The 27,094-nt window shown below is 36.6% G+C and overlaps 1 protein-coding gene across 1 annotated transcript in view; it reads left to right on the forward strand.

Moving 5' to 3' along the window:
* Window positions 1-27,094, forward strand: part of EPHA6 (EPH receptor A6) — a 1,133,516-nt gene that overhangs the window by 461,144 nt on the left and 645,278 nt on the right. The window contains exons 4-5 of the mRNA XM_045286264.1: window positions 10,956-11,111; window positions 26,747-27,082. Of these exons, the coding sequence (XP_045142199.1) occupies window positions 10,956-11,111; window positions 26,747-27,082 (492 nt within the window). The remainder of the gene's footprint in view (window positions 1-10,955; window positions 11,112-26,746; window positions 27,083-27,094) is intronic.

Raw genomic sequence — 27,094 nt, forward strand, 5'->3', positions numbered from 1 at the left:
GAGGCTTCACCACCCATTTATCCCTCCGCCTTTCAACCAGCACCACATGTGATTATCGGCCAGGCTGGCACAATTAACTAACTCAACCAGAAAAACACATGTGATAGGTAGGTTTATTGTGCCAACCTGACCAATAGGAACATGTGGGATAAATAAGGTCGCAGTTTGCTTTGAGGACAAAAAGATACATGGCCTGGCAAGGCCCACCCTTCCCTCTCTTGCTCTCTGGTGATTGGACCAGTGTGCGGCTGCTTTAGCTAATTCTTTGCCTCAACTTGTAAGCTATACTACCTGTGGGACAACCAACCCATGGATTGTGTTGCTAGAACTTTAGGTTCCTTCAAGACCTGCTTTTCCATGCTGATGGTGTGTACTTCGTTGAGCTGTTGGATCCAATTGACTTGCATTTCTTGAGTTCAGTATCCTATCTGGGCCTGCTTCATGAAGCTACTGAGCTTCTGACTGTTGGTGACCTGCCCTGCTGCTTGCTGCCTGTGCCCAGACTGCCTGCATTGCTCTGGGGAAGACTCAGCTGTCTGCTTCCTTGACCTTGGACCCAGCAGCCCTCATGAGTCGAAGGACTTCCTGTATATTAAGTGATCCATGGAAGTGAGTTGAACTGAGCCCTCTGTACTGCTGTGGTGACTAATTCGCTGTTGTATTCCTTCATCTATACATATCTATATATCTCTATAGATATTAGACCATAGGTGTCCTGGTTTTTCTATAGAACCCTGTTAACCACTACATGTAACACAACTTCAAGCAGGTGACCTCCATTGACATAACACCTCTGGGGTATACCTTAATATGAACAAACAAAAACAAACCAAAAATACAGAAAATGCTGAAAACCAAATGAGGTCCAGCATGCATCAGAGGGGGGAATCAACCGAGAAGGTTTTAACTATTCAAGTCAGATAATTTTTAAGGATTTTAAGGTTATTGTGTTTCAGAAGCCGTATGTCAGTCTTTCTTCTAAGGTGAACTTTGGTGTGTTCAAATTGCCAACGTTTTGACTAGACAAGTGCTTAACTATTTGTCCCACTCTAATACATTCCCATTGAGTTAATTCTGACTCACAATGACCCTGTAGGATACAATAGAACTGCTTCTGCGAGTTTCTGAGACTGGAACTCTTTACTGGAGCAAAGAGTTTTTCTCATTTTTCCTCCCAAGGAGCAGTTGGTGGTTTCAAACTGCTGATCTTGTTGATCAGCCCGATGCATAAGCCACTACTCCACCAGCCCTCCTTTTGTGCTACTCTAGACTCCCTACATGATGTGTTTTAACTGAGATTACAGATTGTAGAGTTTTGAGAATATTTATCTGTTTTACATTTTATAGATTCACTACTAAATTACATTAAATTTATTCTTATACTCTTACTATTATTTTAGTACATAATATACAATAAATCTTAAGTATTTTATTATATTCAATGAAATTCACTTATAAATATTTCATAAATATTATTTTTATTCTCTACTAAATATGCTCCGTCAGTTACACATTTACAAACTCAAAAAGATCATAACTTTTGTCAGGGTACCCTTCCTAACACATCATCATGGGTCTGGTAGGTTCTATTGTACAACAATAATAAGTAAAGATTGTAGTAAAGTCATAAAGAGCATGAGAGATAGAAGAGAGATGAAATAATGGAGTCAGACACATTTCATAGTAGCATGCTCACCTCAGCCTCACTTGGTGATCCAAGTGGAGAGAGAGGGAAGGGAGTGGAGAGAGAGGGAAGGGAAGGAGGACAAGGGGAAAGGGAGAGCAAGGAGGGGAGAAGAGAGAGGGAACCAACTAGAGGCCAAGAGGGGAGCCTGAGAGTGCCCTTTATTTCTAACCAAGACCTATATACCTTTGGTGGGGGGGGGCATGCAAGCCCCCTAATTACAGGTAAAGACGTACTTCACAGAAAGGGGTTGCACTATAGGTTATACAGCAATGAGAGGGAGTAAATCTAGGGATATACACGCAATAGGAAAAAGAAGGATTCGGGGTATACATTTGACAAGAAGAGCCAATCATAGATTCAGGATGGCAGTTTAACTTTGGATGTCACTGAACTGGTTTGACCTGTTCTCTGGATCTCCATAGAAACCATTATCAGTAGGATATAAACCCCACCTACAGGAACCAAGCTAATGGTCACAAGCCTTTAGGGAGAAGTAGCCCATTGTCCTTAACATCAGGGAGTGGGCCCCTCTTGTACCAGACAGTTGTCTGGCAACTGACTGCCTTCAGGGAAGATGTCTTTAAGCATCTGACCTCCCACCATATGCTGGCAAATAACCTATAATGTTTGACACCTCTTTGGGAGAGACAGAGTTGGGGAAAAGTCTCTTTATAAATCCACAAAATTTCTTTTAAATATAGTTGATTGAAGATATAAGTTGCATCCATCCTCTGAAGACACTTCGCTGATACTTGCGTTGTTTTTATTCAGTGTCTTCAAGTCAGTTTAAATTCATAGCTATCCTCTGTATAACAAGATGAAATTGGTCCCATGTTTAAAAGTTTCAACTAACAAGAACTGAAATTAGGGGGTGAAATGAGGAGAAAATGCAGAGCGAGTCAGAGGTTACGATAAACACAAAATTGCAATAGGTGTTAATTAAAAGGAAGAGGGCTCATGCACTTCACAACGCAACCTCTTGTTGAGGAACAGGTTCTGAAATATGACCACTATTTTTTTTTCTAAAATATGTTTTTTAGGTCATAGATTTAGGAATTTGATCCAATTTTTGGTTCAGTGTTTTGTTTTGTCTTTTAATATGGTGTTAAATCTAGTCTAACTTCATTCAGTGTTTTTTCACATGTGAAAATCCAGTTGTCCAATCCCCATTTATTAAAAAAGGCAATTCTTTCTTCTTCTGATGGATCAGCACCTTTGTTAAAGTTTAATTGAAAACATATATGTAAATAACCCTGGACTTTCAGTGCTATGTATTTCTTTGAAACACTAGTGTGCTTGTTAGATCTCTCTGGAGCTAGATTTATACCTCGGTCTTTGGCTCTGCGCGAGAAAGAATTCACGCCAAAGCCTGGTTCGTGATCGAAGTGAGTTTTATGAAAGTTAGAAGAAGTTTCAGGTTTACACGGCACCCAAGGGGCTCCTCCCGGACATGCAGCCTAGCTGGGAGCGGCTCTGCGTCCCACAAAGCGTGTCCCAAAGCCCTGCCAAAGCTCTCTGTGCCTAAGTTCTCTCTCCTCCCATCTGAGTTCTCCCGTCAGGCTTCTGCCTTTTCAAGGATCCCACAGGGAGGCGTGGTGGACAACCCCTGATCGACCCCATTGGCTGAATTGAATTTACCTGGCTAGGTGATCCAATTCAAGCTCACGCCCACCCCTGCCTACCGGCGGGAACCCTGAACATGTGCGGTGCGCCCTCCTTTGTTTCCCTAGCTTGGCCCTCTGGGCACGCGTTAATGGACATCCTCCAGTCCTATGCTGGCCTACCTAACATGCTCTATAAAAGATAGGCGTTATAGATGGAAGTGCAAAATGGAAATAATCAGAACAGTAAAATTAGGGAAACTTAGGCTGTTTGATTTTTTGTACGGAAGAATATCTTCTGGCTAAAATAAATGCAAGCTGGGGTGATGCCTAATGTATGAAATATATGCCAAGAAGGTCCAGACGCAGGAAGAAAAAATAACTTTCAAGATATAAGACCAAAAGCAAGGAGGACAGTGAACTAGGAAAGACGAGGAACAAAGTAGTAAAGCCTTATAATGATCTTAATCTTTTGGGTTTTTTTTCTTTTTTGCCTGATAGAGTTTCCATCCCATGGAATAGGGAAAGTGGTTGCTGACATAATGCCCAGAAGAATCCTTCTGTGGATTGAGAAAACAGATATGAGAATGCAGAGAGGCCAAGGCAGCCAGATATCACAAGAAAGTTTGAGAGAAGACAATGCTTCTCTGAAAGAGAATGCCAGAATCCTGCAGCAACCCTCCCCTGGGTTTTTCTAATAAGCTAATAAATCCACAAAGGAGAGGAAATAGAATTGTCAAAAGTATCCAATTAATCCCAAAGGTATAAAAGGAGGATAAGTGGAAGGGAACAGATTAAGTAAAAGGAAAACAGATAACAAAATAAACTTCAACCTAAAGATATAAGTAGTAGCATTTTGTTATAAATGATATGAACCAAATATCAACAAATTGGGCTCTTTCAGTAAGAACATGTGGTTCTGGAGTAATATTGAACATTTTCAAAGGTACTTTTTCAGGTAATTGTGATTTCACTTGTCTGTGAAAATATATTTATGGCTCTAGAATTGATTTTTAAATTGTTGTGAGGGACAGAATTGGCTTTTCTGTCCCCAAATTCCCCGACCCCTTATCTAGACATAAGCGTTACAAGGCAGAGATTTCCAGATTGGATTAAGAAAAAAGTCTATTATATACCACCTACATTAACAAACATAGTAGGTTAGAATAAAGGGGTACAAGAAAACCTTTGAGGTTTATAAATATGTTTACTATCTTGATTGTCATTCCAGGTATATGAGAATAAGTAAAAAATTAATACTGTAAAATAGTACAAACCTTTATTATTTTTAAAAATGCCAAATTGTAAAGCCACTGTTTGTTGACATATCCTCCATCTAAATCTATACACTTCTGAAGACACTGTTTCTATCTCTCAAATCCTTCCCCAAAGATTAAAACTGACAGTTTCAGCATGCTTAATGGACTCAAATCATGTTCCCTTTCATAGTGCTTTGAGTTTAGGAATAAAAGTAGTTTGGGCAAGATCAAGCCTACAGGCAAGAGGGAGTAAAGCTTTCCAATGAAATTATCATAAACATGCTATACTACACTCAAAGGATAAGCAAGTATATTGTCTTGATCGAAAACAATCCCTTCATCCAACTTTTCTGCCCTTTTTCTCACCAAAGCAGTTTTCAATTTTCTAAAAACTTCTCCATAATAATTCCTCAGGATGGTCCTGACTCCTTTAAGACAATCCATCAAGATTATAGTTTTAGAACCTCCTCCCAGAAATAGTTTCTGTAATAGCCGAGCTGACCTCTCTGACTTCAATTTCACTGCCATGGCAGATCCCCAGGAGAGCCAATATTGTGATTGGGCTTCTTTTGTAAGGCCTTCCAAGGAAACGGAAGCAGCCGATGACTGAGAGAACTTGTCTACAGCTGTCTGCTGATCACAGAAAAAGGTCTTAAAAGGTTCCGTTAGGAAGAATCCCATTCGTGTGTCTCATGGCAATGCCTCATTGACTTACCTTCATGTGTATGTGTGCAACTATAAACTTTTGAAAGTATACATGTTAAATATATTCATCTTTATAGCAATTATCTTTTAAGGGAGCTTTAAAAAACAGTCTAGTATATTTGGATAAGAAGCCTAAAGTTTCTATAGCAAGGGATGATGAGTTTGGAGCAATAGGTGTAAATGATATATTATTAATACAAAATTATGGGGGAGTTACAACAGTTATGAGGTGTGAAGTGATACTATAGTATTACACAAGCTAAAAGAGTTATATGCCTTGTTTTCTTAATATGGCCTATCTAAAGAGTGTGATGGCCTAGAACAATGGTTTTCTAACAATGTTGACAATTGAATCCTTCAATGTAAATTAAATATTAACTGAACCCAATATGACATATAGAATAATATTTTAACAACATACATCTATTTTATAAATTCATTTTTTTCAGATTTTCTTATTATAAAGGTGACTATGATGTACTCAAAATTTTAATTGAGAATTCATATAGATTATCACAGTCCCAAAAGCCATTTTGTCTCTAAGTTTTATATTAGGCAGGAAACCAAATCCACATGGTCTAATAATTTCCAGTAGAAAGTCTTTTTTCTTTTCCTTTTAAAAATAACAGTTTGCATTGCAATGTTAGAATAACCATCTTTGACCCACAGTGGAATCACTCTTGCAATTAGTCCCTTACTGATTGCTCTACTCCTTATCATACATATGGCAATTAATCAAGTAGGCAAAACTGTAAATGATGAGATAACTTATGCCGTGATCAGAACATGCACTGAGTAGTCATGCTGATTCCCCATAGGTCTTCCATTAGCGGAATATTCACACACTGATTCAGAAGAAGAGGACATTTTTAAAAGGAAGCGAGAATTGGATTCATTGATGTAGTGGGATTTTTTTTAAAAAGGAAAGGAAAAAGCAACTGATGTAAGGGTGGGAAAACCATGCCGATAGTCAGGCAAGAGCAAGTGTTGAAGATTCTGTGGAAAGAATATGCTTCCAGGATCTAAAATTCTGAAGCAGGAAGTGTGGCTGGAGCAGACTATCTGAAGGAAAGAAGCAGGAGAAATAAGTGCCAAGAACAGCCAGGGAGCAAACTGTGTGGAATGCCTGAGAGGCAAGTATAAGGACGCTGGCTTTGGAATTGGAAAGTGACTGGAGGATTTGTTGTCTATTTCAATGAGATCATATCGGCTGATTTGAAATAGACAACAAAAGTGAAAAACCTTTTCAGCAAGGTGATGGGAGAGAGGAGGAGTCTCCTCCGAGTGAATGGAGCGAGCTCCAAAACACAGGAAACTTTATATCCACGATAAATATTTTGAACTTTATCTTAAAGATGGGTGGACGTCATCAAAGGTGTTTGCACGAGGACATTAAGTAGTACCCACTATGGTTGCTAGGGGACTCTGGTGCCATCAGAGTTATGTATTTACCACAAGGTAAGCAATTGGAAACCATGAGCCGCTTCTTAGGAAATTGGGACTTTCTACTCCTTTAGAGTTACAGTGTCAGAAACTTACTGGGGCAGTTCTAGCTTGTTGTGGAGCGTCGCTATGAGTCAACATCAACACGATGGCATTGAGTTTGTTTGTGAAGTGTGGTTGCTCCTTGCCATAGGAGGTTTTCTGACATTTGAAATGTGGTCTTGAGACGATGTAAAATATATGTTATATTCCTAAAGTAGTATATAATATGTAAATCATATAAATATTTAAATACATTGATTATATGTATTTGATTAAATGAAATTCATTACTAAAATTAATTATATATTTCTTGTTTTTTTGTGACTAATGGAAATTATTGTATATATTTCACTGGGTTTATATTTTTATTAGCTAGAGAAGGATTAGAAATGACTGTCTGCACCATGGATAAGAGTGGACAGGAGCAGACTCTTTGAGATAAGTTAGTAGTCTGTTCTGTGTAACACTTAAGTCTCATTAGCTATTCTTAGTATTTTAAGAGACATTACAAGTATTCTATGAAGATTTTAAAGGAGGTAGAAAATTATCTGTGACTTGAAAGCAGGAGAGGTAAGAAATCATTTAAATATTTGGCTTAGTTACCAAAGAAAACAAATGAATGGTGAGAGTGTTTTGTTGCAAAAAAAAAATTAATTTATATGAAGATTAATTTAGGTGCCAAAGAATCTTTACAGCTGATATTTAAATAACAAACAACAGGAAGAAAACAGAATACTTATCACTTTTGTATGTACATCTGATACATTTTGCATCTTTACATATAATAAACAGCCTTTTATTGCAGTCAATAGCATGCTGCTGTTAGGTGTTAGGTGACAGCCAATCCGCTCTGACTCTTAGTGATCATTTGTGCAACATAAGGAAACATCACTTGGTCCAGCATCATCCTCACGATGGTTCGATTGTTCTTACGCTTGGGCAACCTATCTCCTTGATGCTCTTCCTTTTTTAGTTTGTTTGCAAATACTCTCGATTACGAAGCATTATCTCCTTTTCAAGTACTGGTCTCTCTTGATAAAGACTCATCATTTTTATTTTACGGAACAGTTCTGAATGTATGTCCTCCATGAAGAATGTGTTTGTTTTCTGGCAGTATGTTGGACATGCAATATTCTTGTGCAGGGATTCGTAGATCTTCCTACGACTAACATGAACTTTTTCTACATTGTCCATAGTCACTCACTTGCCTTCCCTTGTATCTGAGGTGATTGGAAACACCATGGCTTGGGTCTGCCTCTCCTAGGTCTTCAAAGTCTTCCTCTTGAACCTTTTCAAGAGCTCTTGTCCAGCTGACTTGCCCAGTGCCTGGTGCCATCTGGTTGCTTGGCTGCTGCTCCCATGAGCATTGCTTTGGAGCCAGGCAAAATAAATCCTTGATAACTTCAATTTTTTCTCCACTTATTATATTATTATTCCAGTTGTGAGCATTTTTTATTAAATAATCATTTTATTAGGAGCTCATACAACTCATCACAATCTGCACGTACGTCATTTGTGTCCAGCACATTAGTACATATGTTGACTTCAGCATTTTGATTTTCATTGCGTTGCAATCAGTAGCAAGCAAATTATTAGTTAGATTAAAATGGTTTTATTTAAAAAGTGACCTAAAAGGCTTGGAAAACAGCATTTGCAATAGCTTTAGCACATTCAAACTATGCATTCACTGTTTAGTCTGGTATTTCTCTATATATTATTGATTTTTAGATTTGTACATGGTATAAGCTTCAACATTTAAAAAGTATTTTGAAAACTGTGGCACACTTATCCTATAGAATATATTCATTTATTTTAAACTATATGATTAAGTAGAAAAAATTTATTTGGTATATATTTATATATAAGTTTAATTTCTTAAATAATTTATGATATATTATCTTATAAATTAAAATTTACTTTTTCAATTAAAATTAGAATTTGATAATGAAAATTTAGTGGAATTAGTTTTATATTATTTACATGCTGTCCTTTTATATTAATAAATTCATGTCTTATATATATTCCTTTTTAGTTCAATTATGCTTTCCCCCTTTCAAGCTAATTTTCTAAAGGTAGTATGCTATTTTTTCCCCACAGAACACTTAGGAAAGCGCATATTGTGGGGGGAGGATAATGCATATGTTATTGGCATTAAGATGTGTGATCATGAAGGGCCGAAGGGACCAGGCTTCAAACACCAAAGGCGGGGGTGGGGGGTGGTGGTGGGGATCATATCCTCGTCAATGAGGGTGGCGCGTGATGGAGACCCAATGCCCATCTCTAGACAACTGGACATACCTTGCAGAGGGGTAGTGGGGAGATGAGTCACTTAGGTTTCAGTACAGCAATAATGAAACCCACAACCTTCCTCTAGTTCTTAAATGCTTCCTCCCCCCAACTACCATGACCCCAATTCTGCCTTGCAGACCTGGTTAGACCAGATGATGCACAGCGGTACAGATGGAAATTGGAAACGCAGGGAATCTAGGACAAATGAACCCCTCAGGACCAGGGGTGACAGTGGCGATACCAGGAAGGAAAGGGGCTGTAGAAAGGGGGAATTGATCACAGGGAGCTACATATAACCTCCTCCCTGGGGGACAGGCAGCAGAGGGGTGGGTGAAGGGAAACGCCGGGCAGTGTAATACAAGATACAATAATAATTTATAAATTATCAAGGGTGCATGGGGGAGAGGGGAGGAGAAAGGGAGGGGGAGGGGAAAAAAGGAAAATGAGCTGATTCCGGGAACCCAAGAGGAAAGCAAATTTTGGGAATAATGAGGGCAACAAATGTATAAATGTGGTTTACACAATTGATCTATGTATTGTGATGAATTGTATGAGCCCCAATAAATTGATTAAAAATAAAAAATTTTTAAAAAGATATGTAACTCTGAATTTCAACACATTAGAGAAATACTTATATGATTCCACTTTTTATTGATTAACCCAATCTATTAATTTACCAGCAAGTTATAGAAGATACTGTGTTATTATATCAAATAACCAATTTCTTAATAATACTTGGATTGTATAGACGATGGATGGAGTCAGTGGCTGCCACAATGAGCTCACACATAAAAAGACTGAGAGGATGGCACAGGACTACAGTATTTCATTCTAGTCTGCATACAGTTGGTTGGCATGCATTAGAATCAACTCGATGGCACCTAACAGCAACAAAAATTTACAGAAGATAATTCTGCTGTTCTCAAACTATTAGCCTATTTAAGAGAAACATCAAGAAGGAAAAGTAACGTAGTTATAGAATGCATCTGCCTGTGTGCGCACCTGTGTGTGCAGGAACGGTGTGTGCACCTGCCACTTCTTCTGGTTTACCTCTATTGGAGAAGAATCATCAGTGGCACATACAATGCTCTTAATGCCAATGGATGGTAGTCACCTCGCCCCAAAGCAGCACTTGCCACCTCATGCACCTCTGGAATATGTTATTGTATTTGGTTGTATATATTTAGATATTAATTTTACATATATAACAAACATTGAATCATAAATGTTTTCCTTTTCTGAAGATATTAGCAGAAACCTTACTCATGGATTTTTGTTGTTAAATCATGCTTTTCATAAGCTTTTAGGTATGTTTTGTTCAAATGCATTAGTGCACAGTAATTACATATTTTCAGTGGTGTGACCATGTCTTATTGCACTTTGTCTCCCAGAAGAACACAAAATCATGTCCCTTACTGACAAATGTGGGCATCCCTGCAATGTGAGGCCATGGTGGGGTAGTGATTTCCCATTGGGCTGAGATCCCAAAGATCAGCAGATTGAAACCACCAGCTCTTCCTCAGGAGAAACACTGGACTTTCTACTCCTGTTAAACATTTGCAGAGTTGTAAACCCAAAGGCCGTTTGGCATGTCTTATGAGGAGCGCTATTAGCCGTATGGATTTGATGGTAGTGAGTTTTGTTTGGTTTCTCTACAAATTGAAAAACACCTTTTGGGATGTGTGTGGGAGCGTGCATTTAAGATTTATGTTTTTAAAACAACAAGTTCAGCAGAAATGTGCTCTAGCAGTTGCATTACTAGTGCTAAATAACTAATTTCATTCATTAATATGACAATATATTGGCTTTTCTGTCTGTAGGTGCCACTGACCTCTGACAGTGTGTATATAAATTAAAATAGTGTAGATGTGCAAACAAAAGAACCCTAGAGAAAATAAGTACAAATAATTGTTTTGTGTGTTTTCACAGCTTGCAGACCAGGATTCTATAAAGCATTTGCCGGGAATATAAAGTGTTCTAAATGCCCTCCACACAGTCTAACGTACATGGAAGCAACTTCTGTCTGTCAGTGTGAGAAGGGTTATTTCCGAGCCGAAAAAGACCCACCTTCTATGGCATGTACCAGTAAGTCTATCCATTTTGCATTTGGAAATCTTACTGTCAACCGTTTTCATCTCTTTATTCTACATTTAGAAGGAAAATTTAAAAAAGGAAAATGGCCAGAATTCTGCACCGTCCATATGATTTGCCTTTGAAAACTTTTCAAGAAAAAGTTTCTGTCCCTTTGTTCTCTCAAAGCTACTTTATAATAGCCCGCAAAGGAGATGCTTACTTCTCAAAGTCCATATTGATCCTGGATGTTCAATTACCAGCATTGGTTAAGGATCCATGCAAAATTCCCCTAGCCAGGAGCTAGCTGTCTTTAGGAAATAAAAGCAGTTTGCATTGATAAAACTTCTATTTGTTGTTTTGATACTTGACCATTTTAAGGCAAATCAATTTAGGAGCAGCACATTTTATTGTGTGAGGACAAAACTCTAAAAGTCACCTGATGCAGCAAAGTACAAGTCCCCTGGACATTTGTCTGAACATGAAGGTATTTTCCACTTGGTCCACATTTCACCTCTCACTTTTCTCTACATTTTGGTGGTAGGATCCAATAGACTATTAAATGTAAATGTGAAAGTCATTTTATTGCATGCACAGAGAATGTGAAATTATTTCCATTCTTCTGTTTTTAAAGTAATGTGACATATTTCTACATTTAAAAACAAAAGTGAATAAAGCAGTGCATTGCTAAGCTATGCAAATGTGCATAAGGTCTTCGTTATACCGGTAAATTAATATTGCTAAAAACATAAATATTTTAGTGAAAATTTACCCTGGGGAATTGATAGGAAATTGTTGCTTGTACTATATAACTCTGTAAAAATAAAAATAGATTAAGAATTATTTAAAGTTACATATTCTGTATATAATACCACATATGATACAAAATCTATAACATAATGATATATATGCAACCGCTTGTCTGTCGGTTATCTTAGGCTGGTGACTGGCATGTTTCTGTAATACCAGAAGCCATGTCACTGGTATTACAAAAACTAGCAAGATCACTCAAATGAATAGGTTTCAGCAGAGCTTCCAGACAAAGAACAGACTGTGAAGAAGAAATAGGCTGTCTTCTACTTCTGGGGAGTAGCGACTGAAATCTGTTTTAATCGCAGCAGAACATTCTCAGATAGACTGACAACCTTATGAATACCAGTGAACCGTTGAAACATAGAGAAACAAAAGATGAATCCTCAGGTAAGGCTCTCAAAATGCACCTAAGGCAGAGCCGCCTGCTTAAAGTAGAACTGGTCATACGAAAGTGGATGGATTAAAGCTTTCTGGACCTTCATTTGCTGGTGAGATGTGGCTCAAAATGAGAAGAATTATCTACAAAAACCCATTTAATAATCAGAACATGGAATGTTCTAAGTATGGATCTAAGAATATTGTAAGCAATCAAAAATGGAATGGAATGCATAAAGATTGATATCCTAGGCATTAGTGAGATGAAATGGATTGGTATTGACATGTTGAATCAGACAATCATATGATTTACTACTCTTGGAATGACTAATTTCAAGAAGACTTTCATAGCATTCCTCACATTCAAAGCATTCCTTCTTTTTCTCAAAGGAAAAGAAAATGTTAAGATCTGTCTTGAAGTCCAATGCGTCTGTGATAGGATAATATCTTAGTCATATAAGGAAATCCAGTTAATACAAATCTTACTCAAATTCACTCACCGACCGCTAAAGCTGACCCACTTTAGAAATTCTGCCAAGTTCTTCATTCTGAAGTGGATCTTTCATGTAAATAAAGATGCACTGATAGTCAGTCATGACTGGAATGAGAAAAACTGAAACAAAGAGGAAGGAGCAGTAATTGGAAGACATGGTCTTGGTAACAGAAATGGAACTGGCAGTCACATCAGAGAATGTTGAAAGCTGACAGCTTCATGGTAAATCTCTTCTTTCTCACCAACACTCTGTGACTGCCATCACACGCAATACACCGCAATCAAATTACCTACATCTGTGGGAACAGATGAAAACAAGCTAAACTTCAATACCATTGAGTCAATTCAGACACATGGTGACCCTACAGCACAGGATAGAACCATTTTTAGAACTCATAGAAGACTTTAGGGGCTGTGGAAAGACACCCAGCCCACCATACACAAAGAAAACAAACGGTCATTAAAAAGACAGGAAAAAGCATACCAATGTGGATACCCAAAGAGACTCTAAAACTTGCTCTTGATCACAGAGTAGCTAAAGCAAATCTCAGAAATGAGGAAGACCTGAAAAGAAAACTTCAAAAGAAAACTAAAGAATTCAATGTAAAATATAATGAAATGTACAAAGAGCTGTACTTAGAATTTGAAAAGAGAATATGTTCAGCATATAAAGTTGAAAGAGCTAAATGAAAAATCCGAGTCTTAAGTTGTAATATTAAAAGATGATTTTTATGGACAAAATATTGAAAAACTCAGGAAACATCAAAAGAAGGTGAAAGGTATACACAAAGTCACTGTACCAAAAATAATTAGCTTATGTTTAAGCATTTTAACAGGCAGTATGTAATGAAGACGTGATCTTATTAGTGAATGTAAAGGCTCTTGGAATTGATGGAATGTCAATTGAAATATTTTAAAAAATGATAAAGCAGTGGAAACCTTCACTTGTCTGTATCAAAAAATTTGGAAGACAGGTACCCTACCAATCAACCAGAAGAGTTCCATATTTGGACCCATTCCAAAAAAGAGCTGACCTAACATGATGCAGAAATCAATGAACAATCTAATCAGATACAAGTTATATTTTGTTGCAGCTCATCCAAAAATCGTTCCAGTAGTATATCCACATGGACCTCCCAGCAACTCAAACTTGATCCAGAAGAGGGCATGGCATGCGGGATATCACTGCTGATATCAAATGAGAAAGATGCTTCCTGTGTCCTCTTGACTATCCAATCGCGTTTCTTTGACTGTACGGATCGTAACAAACTCTGAAGAGGACTGAGCAGAATGGGAATTCACTCATGCAGAACCTGCAGATATCCCAAGAAGTAGTCGCTTAAACAGAACAAGGGGTTATTATATGGTTTAAAATAAGGAAAAGTGCGGTCAGAGTTGTATCCTCTCACCATACTTACTCAATCTGTATGCTGCACCAATAATCAGAGAAGCTGTACTATATGAAGAAGAATGTGGCATCAGGATCGAAAGAAGGCTAATTAACAACCTGCAATATGCAGATAACACAGCATTGCTTGCTGAATAGAAAGAAGGCTCGAACTATTTGCTGGTGAAGATGAAGGGATGCAGCTTTCTCTATGGACTGTACTCAGTGTAAATAAGACACAAACGTTCACAGCTGGACCAACAAACCGCATCATGATAAACAAAGAAAAGATTGATGTTATCAAGTATTTCATTTTGCTTAGATGCATAATCAATGTGCACGGGAGCAGCAGTTGAGAAATCAGATGACATATTACATTGGGCAAATCTCCTGCAGGAGGCCTCTTTAAAGTGGTAGAAAGCAAGTGATAAATTTGAGGACTAAGGTATGCCATTTTCAATGTGCTCATATACGTGGCAAAGTTGAACATTGAACAAGGAAGACTGACAAGTTTTGGTGCACTGGCATTATGATGCTGGCAAAGCACTAAGAGCCACCAGAGCAAACACATCCATCTTGGCGCAAGTACAGCCAGAAGGTTCGTTAGAAGCTAGGATGGTGAAGCATTTCTCAGGAGAGACCTGCCCTACGAAAAGGCATCACTCTTGTTAAAATAGAAGGTCAGCGAGAAGAGGAAGACCTTGACGAGATGGAATGAAATAATGCCTGCATGAGTAATCTCAAACACAGTAGTAATTGTGACCATGACATTAACGGTACAGTATTTTGTTTTGTTGTACACAGGGTTGGAACTGACTCAGTCACAGCTAACAATAACAAAAAGTCATTAAACACACTGATCTAAATGTGTTGCTTCTTAAATTTAGCTGGCATGCTTCATAGACTTGTCTTTCTTAATATAGAATTTAATAAAAATTTATGAGACACTTTTAAGACAATTCAATAGTCAATAAAATATTTTGGTTTTTTGGTTTTAAATATTGACTGCATTTTCTTCAGAAAACTGCAGCCTGGGAAATTACTTTTTTTTAAAGAATAGAATTTAAGTTCATTAATAGGAACAAGAGAAATTCTCATTATAGCTTATCGTTTAATTGTGGGAATTGTTTTCAGAGAAAACCCTTGTTATTGCTATACTTAGGTATATATTCTTGCACAGTTACTTGAGATCATTATGTTGTAGATAGAAACCTTCAGGCAAGAGTAGACAGTGGAGTTTCCAAAGGCTAGTGTTCTCCAGGCAATATCAAAACCTATATCAGAACTGGAACACAGCTTCTCGGGTGAGCAATAGACAACATTCTCTATTTTTTCCTATATTTTTCTCTTGTTTTATGATATAATTAAGGATCATTGAAAACTAACAGAAGAAAATATCTCTTTATCAACATAGCCTTTCACAAGTTACAAAAGTAGGTGATTGGAAAGGCTTACGGTTCGTATATGATTTACAACACGATTTATATGGCTAGTAATCATTGTTGAATCTGAGACAAGGACTTATCAGTTAAACTTTCAATTTTCCTTCTTTTCTTCTCTTTGTGTCTTCCAAATCTTTTTCATGCTTAGAGTATTCAGAGAATGGTTTCGACAGTGCTTAAGATAAGGAGCAGCTTATCTTACTGTATCAGAAACTAAAAAGGAGAGTCCAAGGAAAAGTGGACTGTGGAGCGAGGGGGAGTCAGGTCTTCTGAGTCCAGCCGCTGGAGACTGCTATTCTTGGAGGGCCTTTTGACCTTATTTTTGCAGTGTCAGCAAGGTCATCTGGGTCCAAATGCTGGCTTTGATGCTTACGAACTGTGTATCACAGAACAATTAATGTCTCCCTCTTTAACACAGCATCCCTTCATAAGTGTTAAGAACAGTCCATACTTCATACTGCAGGTATACTGGTATATTGGTAAAAGGCTAAGATCTACCCATCATAGGTAGGTGCCACACAGATCATTCTTAGAACAAAAGAAGATATTGTTGAACTAGCTTTGAATCGTTTCTGATAAATTAATATTCAAACTAGGAAGCACTTTGTGTTGATATTACTGTGCTGAGCTCTGAAGTTCCACATGTATGTGTCTGCAAACTTTTTCCTAATTTGTATTTATTTTGCTGTTGTTGAGGTTATACAAAGCAAAACATATAAATTCAAGTCTCTACATGTAAAATTTAATGACATTGTGAGATTCTTCAGGTTGTGTAATAATTCTCACCTTTTGTTTCCTGAGTTCTTCCTGCCTAATTAACATAAGTATCCTTCCCATAAAAAATTAAAACTTCACAGCCATCAAGTCAATTCTGACTTGTGGCCACCCTAAGGGCCAGGGTAGAACTGCCCCTGTGGGTTTCTGAGACTGTAACTCTGTAAGCATGTAGAAAGCCTCACCTTTCTCCCGCAGAGCGGGTAGGTGTCTGGAACTGCTGACCCTGGGGTTAGCAACGCCATATGTAACTAACTGTAACAGCAGGGTTCCTTCACTCCCTCTAAGATTCCTATCCAATCTTTCAAATTTCTGTAATGAATTTTATACTATATAGGTAATTCTTTTTAGAATATAATGCTCAAGATTGATCTTTCTTACTATTGGTTACTTTTGAGATGACTTCTTAGGGTACTTTTTATTTAAGGCTTAAAGATAATGTCAAACTAATAGTTTCTGGGGTGCATGCAATGTTTAAAATCCTTTCCTGAATTTCCTCTCTATTTGATCAGGGCAATTCTATGTAATCTTTGGTCAAAAATGTTTACTTATACTGTTCTTCTGAGCTCATGGCAAAGAAAGCAGGTGTTCACGGATATAATTAGCTACACGTTCATTATTTTTCTCCTAGTTCTAACTTTTGAATATTAGATTTTTTTCTTGGTAAAAAAACTAACTCAAACTAATTCTTGCATCTTTCAGCTTAAAAAAATATCAGTAGAATCAGGTGAATTACACTCTGATCAGGTGAGTGACCCTCTGCAGTTATCACAATATCTGCAGGAAAAGCAAAAACCATCAACTCCAAACTAACAAAGACATAAAAAAGAAAAATTTTGGAGAATAAAATAAGGAATCTAGTAAGTACAAAAGTCCTTGAACAATTATACTTAAGAGAATCGTGGTAAGTCTATCAAGATAAGAACTTTTTAGGTCAAGAGTAAGTAGGCAGTTAATCTTCCCTGACCTTTCACTAATTGCAAACAACAGCCAAATCTTGAAATAGACAAGTTGTTGACTTCTAAGTCTTATACCTCTATGAATCAGCCATTTTTTAGAATCCATTGGACTAGAATTTGGATTAAACTCTTAATCCATCACATTCTTGGATTTTTAACAATTTTATCATTTGAAACTATATTTGGGAAACCTTACATGGACCTAAAAATGGTTAACTTTTCTTTAGCATCAGGAGCAGGGAGGACAGTGACTGAGATTTTGAATGCATGAGTTCAAACAAACAAACAAAAGACCAGAAACACTGGAATTGACTAGCCAGCACATCATCTAGTAAGTAATCAAGAATGACTAAAAATATTAGGTGAATGAAAAATAGCATGAGTTAAAGGACTTCAAGAAGTCTTACCTGTCTCCTCAGTGTCCTTCCTAAAACAACAGCAAACCTTAATTATACTTTAAAGATTCCGATTGTTAATGTTATAATGTATTTGGAAAGATCTAGACTTACTGCAAGGTCAGAAGTTCAAGCCCACGAGCCACTCAGAAGGAGAAAGATGAGGCTTTCTACTCCCATAAAACATTGCAGTCTCAGACACCGACCCGTGCAGGTCTCCTCTATCCTATAAGGCTGCTGTGTGTAAGTGTATTTTAAATTCATGTAATATATTTGGTTTCTTCACATAAAGTTTTTTATTGTTTTAAATGGCGACAGTCAAAAATGCTTCATATTCAGGAGTAATCATCCCAGTTATGGAGGGTCATTTGATCCTTCCCATCTCCTTTTGGGCCTGAGTAATTTTTCCACCTGAGTCTTTCCATGCAACTTATACACACAGTCAAACTTTTCCCATCTCAGTCCAATCTTTCTCCTTTAAAACAAATACCTCAGAAAAAGTCTCATCTGCTTTTACCATCTTTTCTCTTTTAATTTGCTTTTCAATCTAGCAAATTGGGCTCTTATTCGACTGAAAGCAGAGTTTTCATCTACTACTTCAAGTAACTTGCATAAAATTCAACAATGATCTGCATCGGCATTTTGTTTAGATATACTTTTCATGTTCTATTCATAATTTAAAGGTACCTTTTTTTCTTTCTAAAATTTTTTCCCTTTTAGCTTAGAAATTGCTATCTCCTATGCACCATCTTAATTTTCTCACCTTTTTATTTTTTTTCTCTGCTGGTTTCTCTCTTTTCATCCTTTTTTGGTTCTTTTTTAATACAATATATTTTTTAATGTTTTCATTCCCTCCCAGGTTTCAAATATTCTTGTATATTTGTGATCTTGTATATTTTATCCACTTCATATTCTTCGAATTGAAAAGTCCAAAGTTTTCTAACCAAATGATTATGGTACATGTCAATGTGAATTTCTCATGGAAATTGGTAAAACCTCTGACTACATTTACCGTACTCCCCTTTTATTATTCTGCTACCTTTCAAAGGTGCTAAAATGTTTTCATCCTTGCTGCCACAGTTTTAACATCCGAAAGGATTTCCTCTTCAACTTCTCATGATTGTTTTCTTGGCCACTGGCTCAAATGCCAGTTCTTTACATAGACTTTCTTTGATCGCCTTTCAGAAATTAAATCTCTCTCAGTTACTCTTTTCCATTGCATCATGTATTATTTTGTATCAGCTATATTACACTTTGAAAATATCACCTTTTTGTCCACTTCTCTCCCTATTTATTGTTTACGTACCCATACTAGATTATAAGAGCAGCAGGGGTTTTTTCCTTACTGTATCTCTTGCAATTATACTATTGTCATTAAATATTTGAAAATTTATATGCTAATATTTAAAATCTCAACTGTCAAAGCCAAATGAATTACTTTTCTATGCTTGTGATACTCACTGCCATCAAGTCAATGACGACCCGTGGTGACCCTCTCGGACAGGGTGAAACTGCCTCTGTGGATTTCTGAGACCGTCACCGTTTATGGGAGCAGGTTGCTCCGCCACAGGGTGGCTGGTGGTTTCAAACTGCTGACCGTGTAGATTGCAGCCCAAAGTGCAGCCCACTATGATACCGGGTCTCCTCATGCTCATCATATTTAGGTAATTAACTTACCCTGATGAATGTCGTCTACCCAAGCATCCAAGTCTACCCAGTCCCATCTACCCAAGCATCCAGGGCAGTGAACTTGCCCTCAACTCCAACATGTCCTAGTAGTTGCAAGTCATGCTTACAGTCCCTACCCAGAGCCTTTCGTTAAACTGCTCCATGTCTCCCCTTGGGTTAATTTGATAACCTTCTGGAAAGTCTCTTTCTTTAAGTCTTCCATCCTTCTCACATAGCTTTTAGGTTATTTGATTGTATTTTTTTCTGACAAGAAAAAAAAAGTTTTTTTAAAAGCTGATCATTTTTCCACCTCTGCTGAAAGTCGTTTAAGCCCACCCTATATTTCCTATAAGTACAAATAAATCCTGGTTGTCTAGGGACTTGCCTGTCCCTCCTTCTCCAGCTTGCCTATATTAGGTTTCCTGAAACTGTCCTAATATCCAGTTATACCAATAATATAATTGCAAGTTTAGGCCTTACTGATTTTTTAATTTATGTTGTTGCTTTTGTATAAACTTATAAATATATACAAAGTAAACTAAGATAAAAAAAATTAAATGAAATGCTAAAGTAAGTTTCTCTAACATCTTAATTTATTTTATAAACACAACTTCACCTCTCAGGTGACTCATTAATGTTTGTTCCAGAGTTTAAAGGATGAGCTGTGAAGGACATGCCACCACATGAGATCTTGGCCAATTAAGACTGCTTCTGAGAGCAAGGCAGAGCACAAGAGACCCGGTACCTGCCAAGAAGTCTGTTACCAAAATAACTGTCTAAGGCTCTCCAGGCCAGAAGGGAAAAATACTCATCTGCGATGGATAAAACAGAGTAGGGATATGAGTTACTTTTAAAAGTACTTATCAAGCAGAAAAGGCAAAGTATAAAAGAATCTACAGAAATGACTGACGTGTCTAATAGATGCATGAGTTAGACTTTTAATAAGCTAGAATTCCACAATAATAGCTCATTGATTTTTATATTCCTCATGTATTTAACTAGAGCTGTGGTTCTTGTTTAATTTAGTTTTTATTATTTTTGCTCTCCTAAGGTACTGAGTTGGTGCTAAAGGATTTAATAAGCACACAAATATAAATGGTACATGTTGATAGATTTAGTGAACGTCATTAAAAATCTCTACTAATTTGATTTTCACCTGTTATATAATTAAGCACCTAACGATTTAGAATAGTTTCTTCAACTTGTGTCCTTAATATAAAGATATATCTTTCTGTTTGATACAAAGAGACAATGATTGGGATAGCATTAAAATGCATAAAGTCTCTTTATTACTGGAATAATTAGCCAATTGAAAAAATAATTTAATTTTGGCTTTTAATTGAGTAGAGCAAATAGTTGAGGCACAAAGACAGAGGTATCACCTCTAGTCAGGTGCCCATTTCTGAGTAGGTACAGAATGCTCACAACACAGGTATCACTGCTCTGCTTCCTATCTCCTTTTATATTTCTTTCCCCGCTCCTCCATCTCTCTCTCTTGCTCAAATTTTGCATAGAAATAACAGAAAACTGATTCCAGCTTCTGGATTTCCCATGTCACAATTGAAATTGAAATACACAACTGATTTGTTAGGTGACTCTTTATAATGGTCACTGTGTATACAATGCAGGGTCCAAAATTTTGCCCAGGCTAGGAAGGAAGCTGTTTTAGAGATGGATACGCTAGACTTGTCTGATTCACTGTATGTTGTTGCGGTGGTCTGTGTCAAACATTAAAATGACCCTGCGACTACGGAATTGATGCCTGCATGGAAGGCACCCTACTTTGCCTAAGGTGGTTCATTGACATGAGAAAGGATTTGAGTTTCACTGTGTTTCCTAAAGACAAATAGTTGAATTGTTCAGTCAGAGATTCTTTCAAAAAAATCACCTGGGAGAGCTTCCTTTTTTCAGAAGAGAAATCACTTAATCCTTCTCTGATTCTGGAGAGTTAACCTCCACAGGCTGCCAGGGTCTATGGACCTGTCCTTCTCCCTTAGAATTCCAAAGGAATTATCTTATTCATGAGTGCCTCCTTTTGCATAATAAATCCATTACCAAGAAAGAAAGCATCTTTACTACTTTCCCACAGAAGCCATAGCAGAATGCCACAAACTGTGTAGCTTAAAATGACAGAAATGTGTTTTCTAAGTTTTCAAGGTCAGAAAATTGAAATTCCCTAGCAGGGTCAGGTTCTCTCTGAAAGTTCACAGAGACATATCCTGTCTTCTCTTTCTAACTTCTGGTGTTCCCAAGCATCCATGGTAGATGGTAGTAGAGCTCCAGTTCTCTGCCTCTATCTTCCCAGGTTTGTCTTCACTCTATGTTTCTTCTCTTTTTACAGTGATATATAATATTGGATTAGGGCTCATCCTACTCGAGTGTGACTTTATGTTAGATTAATTTTCCAGTGAAGACATAGCCACTGATACTGGCAATTAGGATTTTAGCATGTATTTTTAGAGGGACACAATTCAATCCATATCAACATCCATATTCTGAAAGATGCCATCCATAACTGGTTTGAGGAAGGTTTATTGATTTCTTTAATCTATCGATTTATTATTTTGTTTTCCTTCTCAAACTATGACAGAGCTTTGCCTATTCAGGTTGATCTTTCCCCCTTCTAGTGGATGTTTAATTAAGAGTAACTCTCTCAAACACAGAAAGAAATACTGTAGGTGTTTTTGGTTTTTTTTTTGTTTTGTTTTGTTTTGTTTTTCGGTGTTGTCATTGTTTTATGGTGCAAGGAGAATTCGGTGATATATAACTTTGCATATCAATGCCACTTATTGACTTGTTCAGTATTTTGTTTGCATTTTAGTATGATTTGATATCACTTGTAGTTTAGCTCTTTAACTTTTGACATGCAACTGAACTGTTCTTACTAACAGTTATAGATTTATGTTGAAGAGAATGTTTCTGCATAGATGAAACAATTAATAACTATTGAGAGTACTGATTATTTACTTGTTTAGGATTTCAGGTATCCCAGGATTACATTTTGAGAGTCTTGTAAATGTTGCCAATGAGCAGAGAGATGGGTTCCTTCCCTTTCATTATGGGTTTTTGGTGGTCAATCTCAGTCTTCCACTTCTGAAGTGATGTTAAAGTTCTGTGCCTCTACCCTTAATATTTCACAGTATGTGCTTACAAAAAGTATACTATTGAATTCCATGTTCTCTATTATTTGTCAACTTTGGACAATGTGGGGATTTACACAAAGACTACTCATTCTTCTCATGATCTTATTTAAAGCAGGTTGCTCTTGGGGCAAGTTATATCATCATAGATTATACAGATGAGTACAAATGTTTCAGTATCATCTATATTTTATCTTTCTTAATGTCAGTCCCCCTTCCATAAAAGAGAGTATCAATAATTACCTTATAGATTTATTGGAATAACATAAATCATGTGAAATACTAAGTACACATCATAGAACAGACTGAGTGCTGAAAAATATTGTCTTTAAGGATCAGTTCTACCTGAAGACAATGAAGAAATGACACACAGGATAAAAATAAATTGGAATCTGATGGATGATTATGGATTTTCCACAAGTAAAAAGGAACATAACAATTCAGGAAAAGTGATCAAAGGTATTATGGTGTAGCAAGATGGATCAAGGGACTAAGAAATGGACTTAGAATTATGTTGGAGATATCTTTGGAAAATTCTGAAAAGTTAAGATTCTATTCTGCGAATGAATTGATTTATTAGTTTTTTGTTTTGTTTTGCTTTTCTTTGTGACTTTGAATTTTATAAGTAATAGAATGATCCAAAACAACACTTTAATTACTGAAGTTAGGTACAATTAACTTGGAAGAAAATAAGCAATTCTTCATTTTTATTTGTGGGATCTAAGAGATTTGAAATGCACAGATTGCTACATATTTGACTATATTCACCTTGAAAGTTAAATTTCAACTGCTATTCAATATATAAAATTATTTTCAAATGTCCTAAGATAGTATTCTTTTAAAAATCTCTTATAAGAAAGCAACGATTGCACTCTAATTTGTATGTCTGTACAAGTTTGTGTTTAGTAATACAGTAATAGGTCACATAATATTCCGCTGGGTAATGCTTAACTAGATGTTCTTGCCGGCAATCCTTGTAGAGACGATTATAGTAAAAACTCAAAGTGCAGACAATGGTTACTTCCTTGACCACTTTTCTGTATCTAAATGAATTGATCTAGTTCTTTCTCTGTGGTTTGGCTGGAACCCAGTTTTTTCATTTCTTTCCATCCATTCCCAAATACACCAATATTTTATGAACAAATGTTACAGATACATAACAAAGTGATTTAGAAATAAAGAAAGCATAGTTCTTTTCACCATTTCTCATATTAAATACATTTTCTTTCATCTATAAGCTTTGAGATATGAGTTAATTTCCTTTAACCAGAAGGCTAGGTTATTACATATCTGGTAGTCAAAAAATTAATGAAGACATCTAACTTCTTGCCAACAAACCAATTTTCTGCCACCAAATGGTACCGATTCAGAGCAACCCTGCTAAACTGGGTAGAGCTTGGGGCAGTTCGTTTCTACCAGCAGCTCCAATGCAGAAAGATGTGATTTTCTGCTCCCATAAAGCCATTCAAACTCAAAAATCCAAAACTCTGTTCCTATGTGGTTTCTACAAGGTGGATTAACTTAAGAACTGCCAAAATATAGCTTGATAGACCATGGCCTTTTATGATTTAATCAAATTTTCAATGTGCATATGTAAAACTACATTTGTACAGCACAGTTAAATTACAGTTACAGGAGACTGGCCATTTAATGTTAATTTTTAAAGTCTGTTATTTTATGAGCTAACATATCCAGACAATTACAAATACAATCTATAAATGTGCCACAATTGATGTAGTGACTTATAGATGACCCTCCATGTATCCCCCTTCTATATCAGACTACTAAAGTACACAAATTCATCCATATGTGACTGGTAATTGGATCCTATGACAAAAACTGTGGAAAATATTGGATTCAGCAAAGTAAATAAAAATATGCTTCTCTTATTTCATTGTTAGCATCCTTGCGGAATCTTATTTGATCATTGAACTTGTATGTGTGCATGTGCATGCGTGTGTGTGTGTGTGTGTGTGTGTGTGTGTGTGTGTGTGATATCTCACAGGAAAGAAAGTATTGCACAAAACATATTTTGGAAAACAGTTATCTTAAAAAGCTCTTTATATGTTTTAAAACTTTAAATATAATATATTTAAAAATCAATGAATAACTATTTTACAACTCTGTGTAAATATTAGAGGTATGGAGGGTCAAATGCATTTGAGGAAAGGGAAAAATATCACTGTCAAAAGCCTTCCATGAATTTTACTGTTAAAAATTGTTATTCTTTAATTCTATAAGAGTGGAAAGGGGGAACTCAAAGTTGAAGCAAAACAATGAAAGATTAGAAATGAGTATTCTCTATAAATGAGTAGAAAATTACAGTTTTTATGGAGGGCTTATTATTTGGTGAAGCTGAAAACAGATAGTTGCAAAATCAGAATAATTGCTCCTTTTGGGGGAAGTCAATTTTGAGAGTAGGGAGTGGACATTACTTTTCTTAAATGTGTATTGCTTTGGTCCTTAAAAAAAAAATCAACATGAGGAAATATCTGAGAGTTCCAATACAGACATCTCCAAAAGTGGTATTCTGCCAGTTTTTCTCAATGTGTGCTACACTCTTGTATAATTTATAAATAATAACAAAGAAATCAGACCACATTCATAAAAACCCAGTGACACATAATTTAGTTGAATCTAAGGATTAGAATTAATTGTCTATCTTTGTTCCAAGATCTAAATCTTAGTAAATGATTCACTGCCTGTCATTACAGCTTAATAGTTGCATGAAATCACAGTTTAGCTGGCATAATTTAACAGCAATTAAAAAACTATTTAATCGTCATACAAATTGGTATCAGGGCCCTTGAGTAAGAAGGGTGCCTGCCTTTATTTTAGTGAGTGTCTCCAGGAAGACAGTTATATACTTGCATACACCCATAGCAGAACTGATAACATTCTTCCCATTCGGGGAAATGTAAGTGACTCATAATTCATGTTTTTCATTACACATAAGAGAAAAGAACAACAATATGAATATGTCATTCTGTAGAAGACATTATTATGATATTAATAATGAGTCTTTATTTCCCGAGCTTAAGTCTAGCTTAGGGGTAAAAAGCCACATGAGTCTCTGTGCTTTAGTTAATAATCTTTTACATTTTCCTTTCAAAGTCAGACACTTCTATAACCTGCTAGAATATGAGATGCCAAAATAGCAGGTATGCGGCAACCTTTTGGAACATTTACCCATCCAGTATTCTGGTTTAGTTAGAAGCGGTATATATAAATGTATATGTGACTGACTAAGCTTCCTGCTTTGGAGGCTCTAGATATCAGAACACTGGAAAAAAGGGAAATTAGAAATATATAATGAAAAGTCTTAAAGTCTCAGTAAATTCAATACAAAAAATATATATTCATGACTAATAGCATGCAAGTCTCACACCATATAACATTATATATATATATATATATATATATAACCCCTCTGATACATAAAATCCAAAACAATCCAATGGCTGGTGTTGATTCTGACTCACAGCAACCCTGTGGAACTCAGTAGAACTGCTCTGTAGAATTTCTGAGGTTGCATATCTCTACCAAGGTAGACTGCCTCCTCTTTCATCTGCAGAGTGACTGGTGGGCTTGAACCACTAACCATTTGTTTTAACAGGCCACTGCTCCAGCAGGTCTCCTATCTGGTACTTCATAGTGAATAAAATATGCGTTTCATAAATGAATGACTTTAGTTTGGAATCCAAGAGAAGCCTTGAGGAATCAACAATCAATGTCAAACCAAATTTCTTTCAGCAGATAGATGCAATAGATTACATTATTTTAAAATCTCTAGTTAGCTATTTACTCAGCATCATGCATTCTGTGATATTCCATATCTAGCACGTAGCACAGTGAAATTAACATACCAGATTTTGTATACCTATAGTTTTACTGTTGTGGCCACCCTTTAATTTTCTATCACATTAAAAAAATTCTAACTAAGATGTCTTTTAGATAGCTGATCTTTTTATAATAGTCAATGAATCCACACAACCCAAATATAGGACAGAGATAGTTTCACCATGAAGGTTTTTCTCTTTCTAGATATGATCAGGGAGTTTAATCTGCGCCTCTGGCTCCCATCAGAAGAAAAGGCTCGAACAAATATGAAAGAGCAACATGTGTTTATTGATAAACTTTCAATTTAGCGGCATAATTTATTGTCCTATACATGTACATTTGTTTCTTAATTGCTTTTCTCTAGGGCCACCTTCAGCTCCTAGGAATGTGATTTTTAACATCAATGAAACAGCCCTAATTTTGGAATGGAGCCCACCAAGTGACACAGGAGGGAGAAAAGATCTCACTTACAGTATAATCTGTAAGAAATGTGGCTTAGACACCAGCCAGTGTGAGGACTGTGGAGGAGGACTCCGCTTCATCCCGAGACATACTGGCCTCATCAACAATTCTGTCATAGTACTTGACTTTGTGGCTCACGTGAACTATACCTTTGAAATAGAAGCCATGAATGGAGTTTCTGAATTGAGTTTTTCTCCCAAGCCATTCACAGCGATTACAGTGACCACGGATCAAGATGGTAAGTTTCACT

The sequence above is a fragment of the Echinops telfairi genome, unplaced genomic scaffold (genome assembly GCF_000313985.2).
Source record: "Echinops telfairi isolate 266 unplaced genomic scaffold, ASM31398v2 ScPeMD7_6;HRSCAF=24_1, whole genome shotgun sequence".
NCBI classification, from domain to species: domain Eukaryota; kingdom Metazoa; phylum Chordata; class Mammalia; order Afrosoricida; family Tenrecidae; genus Echinops; species Echinops telfairi.